The sequence below is a fragment of the Cryptotermes secundus genome, unplaced genomic scaffold (genome assembly GCF_002891405.2).
Source record: "Cryptotermes secundus unplaced genomic scaffold, Csec_1.0 scaffold24, whole genome shotgun sequence".
In the NCBI taxonomy this organism is placed as follows: domain Eukaryota; kingdom Metazoa; phylum Arthropoda; class Insecta; order Blattodea; family Kalotermitidae; genus Cryptotermes; species Cryptotermes secundus.
Genome location: NW_019718270.1, coordinates 489,431 through 497,697, shown reverse-complemented (window position 1 = coordinate 497,697; position 8,267 = coordinate 489,431). Strand labels below are relative to the sequence as shown.

Genomic DNA, 8,267 nt, shown 5'->3' with positions numbered 1-8,267 from the left:
ATATATATATCTCAAAAGCCAAACCTGTTTTATCATCATGAAGACAATGTTCGTATCTACCTTAAGAGATGTGAAGTAGATTATTTACAGATATTTATTGTTGTTAGTGACAGGGGGTAAGCTTTGCTGGTTCGAAAACTTAATTACAATGACAACATCCCTGAAATAATGAGGTTTGGACTCCCACATTTCAGCACCAGAATCATTGACTCTTGTGTTTGTGGAAACGAAGAAGGGAGCAGATTCTCTTGAAGAATATCTTCATAATGAGGGCTATCCAGTTACATCAATTCATGGTGACCGCAGCCAAAGAGAAAGGGAGGAAGCTCTGCGCAGATTTCGATCAGGGGCTACCCCAATTCTTGTGGCCACTGCTGTAAGTAATAAAGGAGGTCTGTTAAGTATGGCATGACAGACGAGTTTGACAGCCAAAAAGCACTAAAGAAATGAATGTGAATGGTTCAGCAATTATCTATCCTGTCAGAAATGTTTTCATTATTAATTTTGTCGCTACCACTGCCTCATCCACCTGAATATTATTTGAGCTTGCAAATAATGAATGATTGTTTTAAAGGAGCAGCAATATTTAGATCACAGGTTTTAATAGGCAGTTGCATTTTAGAGCAATAATCATAAAGAAATCCATACTGTAGTCATTTGATTTCAGATACTCAGGAACCCTTTGCAGAAACAGTTTTAGGAATTGCAGTTCCAGTTGTATGAGTATGAAGTACATCAGTTTTATAGATGTGTGTGTGTGTGTGTGTGTGTGTGCGTGTGCATATGTGAGAGAGAGAGAGAGAGGATACATTACACCTCTGATATTCCATCTTCTCCTCACGTTTAAAATGTATTCAAAATGTTTGTGCTTCACACCAGTAGTTGCTTTCATACTTCACCTTATTACTTAATTTTTGGTAGTGATATATTTGTACTCTTTTTTTATAAAGTCATTTGAATGGTGGTTCATTATGTTGACAACTTTCACTGAGGTCTTCATATTGCAACATGTCACAATATCTATAAGTAAATCTTTTTCTCAGAAAGATACTCTGTCAGTTTTAACCTTATACTCTATTTTTGTTCAGGTAGCTGCTCGTGGTTTGGATATACCACATGTGAAACATGTAATAAACTTTGACCTTCCATCAGATGTTGAAGAATACGTTCATCGCATTGGACGTACAGGCCGCATGGGAAATTTGGGTACGTTTCAGTGTTTGTTAAGTATATACAAGGTGATTCAAATTGCTACTGCCAGATTGTAGGAGGAAGTTGTTAAGATAATTGAGGGTAGAAAATATGAAGAAACTTGTTCAGGTAATAACTCTTGTCACCTTATGATGTTGAGCCACGTTTATTTAAGACAGTGAAATAGTTGCTTGTTCATATCTACATTCATTTATTTACATATAATATACAAGGGATGAACAGAATAATGGAAACATCAAGAAATTGAGGAATAGGATTTGTTTGTTTTGGCTACATTGAAAGAACTTCAGTTGGCAGCACTGAATGTTCTTCCGTTTCTTTACATTCTGTAGTGCTCATGTAAGTGCATTAGTGATTGTGTTGAGTTACAGTCCATGTGAAAGAATTGGAAAATAGGAGGCTTGTCCTGTTTTGAAAGAGGACAGATCATTGGTGCATGTTTAGCTGGAACATCTGTGACAAAAACTGCCGCATTAGCTGTATCAAGAATGACAGTTTCTAAGTTTATGTCGGCATACATGAATCATGTGAAGACATCAGCAAAGAGGAACAGTGAACAAAAATGAATATATACAGAAAGAGATCATCATACACTGAGAAGGATTGTTTTGAAAAATAACAATACTGCAGCACAGGTGAGAGCAGAACTGAATATTCATGTTGAAGACCCTCTTTCCGCAAAAACTGTCTCACATGAGCTTCACAAATCCAACATCCCTGGAAGGGCTGTAATTGCTGAACCTCTGATTATTAAAAGTAATGCTCATATGTGTAAATGATGGTGTCATGACCATAAAACCCAGACATCAGACAACTGGAAGTGCGCACAATATGGTTACATGAATCCTTCACGCTGTTCCATATATATCAAGAAGGAAGCCTACAGTCCAGAATGCCTGGCTCGAACAGTGAAACATGCGGGAGGTTCTGAGATGCTTTGGACAGCAATGTATACACTATTCCGTTGGTTTCATTATTACCCTTAATGGCCGAATTACTGCAAGGAAGTGTTCGCACAGGTAGTGTAATCAGATGCATCCCATGATCCAGACGTTAATTCAGAATAGCAAGGAAGTACGTGGACAGGTTAGGTAATCAGTGCATCCCATGATCCAGACGTTAATTCAAAATAGCCAGGAAGTACGTGGACAGGTTAGGTAATCAGTGCATCCCATGATCCAGACGTTAATTCAGAATAGCAAGGAGGTACGTGGACAGGTTGTGTAATCAGATGCATCCCATGATCCAGACGTTAATTCAGAATAGCAAGGAAGTACATGGACAGGTTGGGTAATCAGTGCATCCCATGATTCAGACATTTCCAAACAGTCGTAAAGTGTTCCAAAATGACAATGCCCCAATTCACATGGCTGGAACTGTTCAGTCATGATTTGAAGAGCATGAAGCTGGACTTCATGTTTCAAGGTCAGCACAGTCATCATATTTAATCATTGAACAACCGTGGTCAGTTTCTGAAACTGGAGTGAGTAACATATTCCCACCTCCAACATCTCTAAAGCAACCTGAAGATGTTCTCCAATAAGAATGGTATGAAATTCTGCTAGAGACTGTTTGAAAACTTGTATAAGTCCATTCAAAGAAGGATTGCATCTGTATTGAAGACAGATGGTGGTCCAATACCATACTAATAATGAAGTGTTTCCATGATGTTTTCCAACACCAGCATCTGTTATGAAAAGCAAAATTGTGAGTTTGTTACCTTTTTAGATTCTGAGTTTTATGTTTAACAAAAATGTTCTGATGATGTGTAGGGGATGCACATGCATTTAGTTCATTGAATTCCATCATGAGAACTGTCCAGAGGTCCCTCTTGCAGCTCCATATTGTTACTAGATGAAGGTTGACCACATGGATATACAAAAGAATTGAGACTAAAAGTGTGAAATAGCCTAACCCTGAAATGGTGATAAATTGTGCATCTTTGTGGTTCTGCCGAAAATTATCTCAACAACCTCCCAAATTTAGGTGATAGGACTTGAATCGTTCTGTATAGTCCTGATATATTTCTTTTGATGTAAGGTCACAGATGGTTAAAAATGCAAAAAATAGATATCTGCTCTTCAATTATTACAGGTGTAGCAACATCTTTCTTCAATGACAAGAACCGTAATTTAGTGCGGGACTTGGTGGAACTGATCGTAGAAACAAAACAAGAATTGCCACCATGGCTAGACTCTATGGCATCAGATCAGCGAATGCCACAGAATAATCGACGTAGTGGTGGTGCTGGAAAGAGGTGAGTTTTCAAAAGTAGTTGAATAGCACATGTGCATATTAGATTGCAGCTAATAGTGACTCTTGAAAAATTGTGTTACTTCCATTTCACCATATTGATTGGCTCCTTATTGATTTTTGCATCATAACAGGTAATTATTTTTAAAAGTTTTAAAAAGATAATTAAAATAATACACCACTTCAGGCATTAATTTCATTCTTTGCCAAATTTTATGGGAAATAAAGCCGTAATTATTTTTAAAAGTTTTAAAAAGATAATTAAAATAATACACCACTTCAGGCATTAATTTCATTCTTTGCCAAATTTTATGGGAAATAAAGCTGATGTACAGTTAACTTTCATTTCAGCTTGCCATAAGAGAATTCAAATTTGAGTAAGGCTAAAAGCTCTGAAATAAATCTTTGTATGTGGAAAATTAGAATAACTGAAAATTCAGAAAATGTAATGTGTTCTATTAAGTGATATTTAGTTGAGAGAGAAGCTTCACACATTGTCATCAGAGTGTGGCAAAGTAAAGAAACTTCAGTAGAGGAATGAGGAAGAGTGTGGTGTTCTTATATAATATGTGGGACTGGTGAACTCTCTTGCAAAATTTTTATGAAAATCAGCAGTCATACTTAGACATGAATGCACAGACAATATTATAACAATTTCTGTTCTGGTTCAGTGAATAGTAGGTGACACTAAAGTTCAGATTTAAATATTATAATTTATGAATTTGAAAGAACAAAAATTAGTGTGCAGAATGTATAGTCAGGTGTAAGGTTTTAAATTATGTATTTTAAAATACTTTGTCAAGAGCTCTAGAAATTTCAGATGACTTGTCAAATCTGTGATAAGTAGAGAATTTTTCCTGAAGGCATACAGTTTCAGGTAAAATGATAATGGCATTTTTAACATGCTGCTTTTAGAGGCTGGCACTGTAAGGCGTAAGGAAATGCTCCTACAGGTTACATTAACGAAGCAGTTTAATGCCACAGAAGTAATGATGTTGACCAGCTCAGTGAAGAAGGTCTTAACAGTTTTGTTAGATTTAAAACCCACCTATGTGTAAATTTTGCTAAGATTGAAGAACAGAAAATTTTTTGGTAGTACACTTGGTCGTCGACTTACGACCACAAAAATGAATTTACATTTGTTTTAGGAGGTCCCTTAAAAAGTGTAAAATTGAGGTTTCACTGTATTTATAAACTAATTCACATTTGACAGTAGCTTGTAGTGTATCTTCCCATATCCAAACATCAACATTGGCAGAATAGAAATAATACATAAAACAATATACTGTTCACTTGCCATGATGTGCTCTATACCAACTATGCTTTATACCCTACCTGGAAGAGTAGACAGCATTCTTTAAATGTGGCTAAGCTGGTTGTTGCTTGTTAATACTTGAAATTGCATTGCTATGGTAAACTGTTAAGAAGCAAACTCAAGTCCATTATATTGCCTACCTTAATTGCAAGGGTAACTTCATAGTATAAGTGTACAGCTGTCATAAATCTGGTAACAAGAAAATTTGTATCAGGATGTCAAGATTGCTTCAGCATTTGGATAAGTGGTAGTACTCTGTAGTTGTAGATTCACAGTTTCAGTTAACAGAAGAGAGAATTGTGTAGGTGACACAACATTCTTTATGGTAAAAAGAATGGCTACAGAATCATTGGCACGTGACTAATGGCAACGGAACTGTAGCATCATATATGTTGCCTTCTGCCTTGTCACCTGTAACATCATGCAACTGCAGATAATGCAAGTGTAAAAGTGCCTGTTACATATAACATTGAACATTAACATTGAAAATGGAGAATATTTTTCTGTACCACAAATTTTCCTCTGAACTAAATAATTCCTTTTAGATGTGAGGTGTTTTCTACCTATGTTATATGAAGTGTTTTTAAATGAATATAAAAGGCTATGTATTTTTACCAATTCTTTTTTAGAAGTTTTTGTTTTCACTCTCTGGTGTATGTTACACAGTGTGTTCTTGTAAAGTAATTGTACAGTACATCGACTTTATATTGAGATTACTTGAAGTCGTGTTCATATTTCAAATTGTGATAAACTGCAGGTTTAAAACTGATGTTACATTTCTGTTTCAGATTCAGTGGAGGTTTTGGTGCAAGAGATTACCGTCAGCAAGGTGGAAATCGGTCAGGGCCTTCAGGGGGTGGCGGAGGCAGGAATACTGGGGGTTATGGAGGCTATGGTGGTGGTGGACATTCAGGTAATTTCTGGATTTATTATGTGTTATTTTTTATTGTGGTTAACAGTTTTCCCATGATGTATATAATGTCCTCACTCCCTCTCCTGCTGCCAGCAAAATAGCTGTTTCTTGCGTTTCAACTCTATTCTTCATGTACCTCCCTCTCAATCTAGCAAGAGCTATGGTAATATAATAGGACAGAAAAAGAAAGGGCAAAGCTATCCCTGTAACAGACCATGAAGTCCCATAGAGATATGAGATGTCGAAGCTCCCACATTTTTGATACGGTCAGCTCACAGATAGTAGTGAGGTCAGCCTTACATACCTGCCACCCTTAACTCCCAGGAAGATGCCTGGTACTCATTTCTGTTAGAGGCTGAGTTGACCCCATGGCCATGGTGTGACTGGAAGGGTTAGGTCTATTGAAAAATTCAGTGACGTCATCAGGAATCAAACCTGGATCCTTCCAGCTTGTGACATAGTGCCTCACCCAACTATGCTACCCATTATGTAGTTTTCTCCAGTCTCCTGTCCATTTCTCTTTGATCCAAATATTCTCAACCACCCTCAGCCTTTGTGCCTCCCTTAGTGCCAGAGACAAAGTTTCACACCCATAGAGAACCATATGCAGTATTATAGTTTCTTTTTTACGTCTTTAGACAGCAGATGAGAAGACAAAAGCTTTTGGACAGAATAGTAGTAAGTATTACCTGAATTCATTAGCCTCATTTCCTCCTGAATTGAATTTTGATTTGTTACTGTCATTCTCAAGTATTTTAACTGTGCCATATTTTCAAAGGATCTGTTAACTATCTATGTTGTGATTTTGCTTTGCATTCTGGTGATGAGACAGCAGCATATACTTAGTTTTCTCTGCATTTACTTTCAGACCAACCTCCTACCTAGTGTCAATTAAAGTTTGTTTTCCTTTATGGTGTCTGTGTTATCTCCCATTAGATTAACATCATCATCATAGACCAGCAGCTGATGTGCCCCCATTTAATTTTATTCCCACCTGATTTTCTTCGACCCTCCTAATGGCATATTCTAAAGCAGTGGTGATAAAGCATCTCCTTGCTTTAGAACATTTTGGACAGGAAAATTATCAGACAAATGTTTACCTATATGGACTCTACGTTTTGTTTAAACACATTTTAATGACCCTAAATAGTTTCATGGGTACCCCAAATCCCATGAGAATATTGTACAATACTTCCCTCCTAACCACGTTGTAGGTTTTCTTGAAATCTGTGAATAGCCATTGTACTCCCATTTGTCAGATAATGAAGGATAAATGGGAGTACAATGGCTATTTATCCTTCAATATCTGACAAATGGAAAAAAAAAATGTGATCAGTAATTCATCGGTTACATTGAAACACACACTGATGATCCCAAATTATTTCATCTCTATATGGACTTAATCTTGAGAGAAGGGTATTGAATAAAATTTCTGTGGTGATGATAACAGTGATATCCCGCAATAGTTACTACAGTCAAGTTTTATCACCCTTGTAAGTTGGTACAGTAATAGACTGCTTCCACCTATCACGCAATTCTTCCTTATTCCAAATATAATTAATGAGTTTACGGATCTCAAATTTTAATGTTTGACCTCCTGCTTGAATCAGTTCTGCTGGAATAGGAGCACTACCTTTTCAATTTTGCAATAACAGTTTCAGTCTCAAAAGGACTGAGATCCGCTACTAATGGCTCACCTGTATGTATGTCTATCTGCCTAACGTCGCTGGCCCTTTGTACATCCAATAAATGAGAGAAGTTGTTCTTCCTCCTGTTCAAATAATTGTGAGGAACTGCAAGCAGATCACCCTTCTCATCCTTCACCAAGCTACTTCTAGGATATAACCCCTCTTAAATTCGTTTTTCCTCTATACAGATCGCTAATGTTTTGTTCTTACTGTTTGTTGCAAGCTTATTAATTTTGTCTTTCAGATATTCTCACTTTTTATTCATGAAATGCCTGCTGGTTTCGCATCTTGTATTGTTCAGATTATCCCCATTCATTTCACCTGGATCCTGTAGCCACTGCAGTTTGACTTGTTTTCTTTAACCTAGTAATTTTGACCTAAAATATAAGTTAGATTTAGTCAGAGAACAGGTCAGATGGGATGGAGGTGGCATCGCACCAGCAGGAGACTATACATTTTTCTATGGAAAGGGGAATGGAAATCATGAATTAGGTACAGGTTTTTTCGTACATAAGAGAATCGTATCAGCATTTAAGAGGGTAGAATTCATTAGTGATAGGATATCATATATAATACTAAAAGGTCGCTGGTGTGATATCATTGTTATGAATGTTCACACCACAACAGAAGATAAAATTGATGACATGAAGGATAGATTCTGCGAAGAACTAGAACATGTATTTGATAAATTCCCGAAGTACCCTATGAAAATTTTGTTAGGAGATTTCAGTGCCAAAGTACGGAGGGAAGACATTTTCAAACCAACAGTTGGGAATGAGAGTTTGCATGAAATTATTAATGATAATGGAGTTAGAGTAGTAAACTTTGCCACATCAAAAAATCTTACTGTCAAAAGTACAATGTTCCCACATCGTAACATCCATAA

General features: G+C 36.7%; 1 protein-coding gene across 1 annotated transcript in view; it reads left to right on the top strand.

The window, feature by feature from the left end:
* Nucleotides 1-8,267, top strand: part of LOC111865979 (ATP-dependent RNA helicase DDX3X) — a 56,571-nt gene that overhangs the window by 35,526 nt on the left and 12,778 nt on the right. The window contains exons 11-14 of the mRNA XM_023854471.2: nucleotides 195-376; nucleotides 1,089-1,206; nucleotides 3,307-3,469; nucleotides 5,569-5,693. Of these exons, the coding sequence (XP_023710239.1) occupies nucleotides 195-376; nucleotides 1,089-1,206; nucleotides 3,307-3,469; nucleotides 5,569-5,693 (588 nt within the window). The remainder of the gene's footprint in view (nucleotides 1-194; nucleotides 377-1,088; nucleotides 1,207-3,306; nucleotides 3,470-5,568; nucleotides 5,694-8,267) is intronic.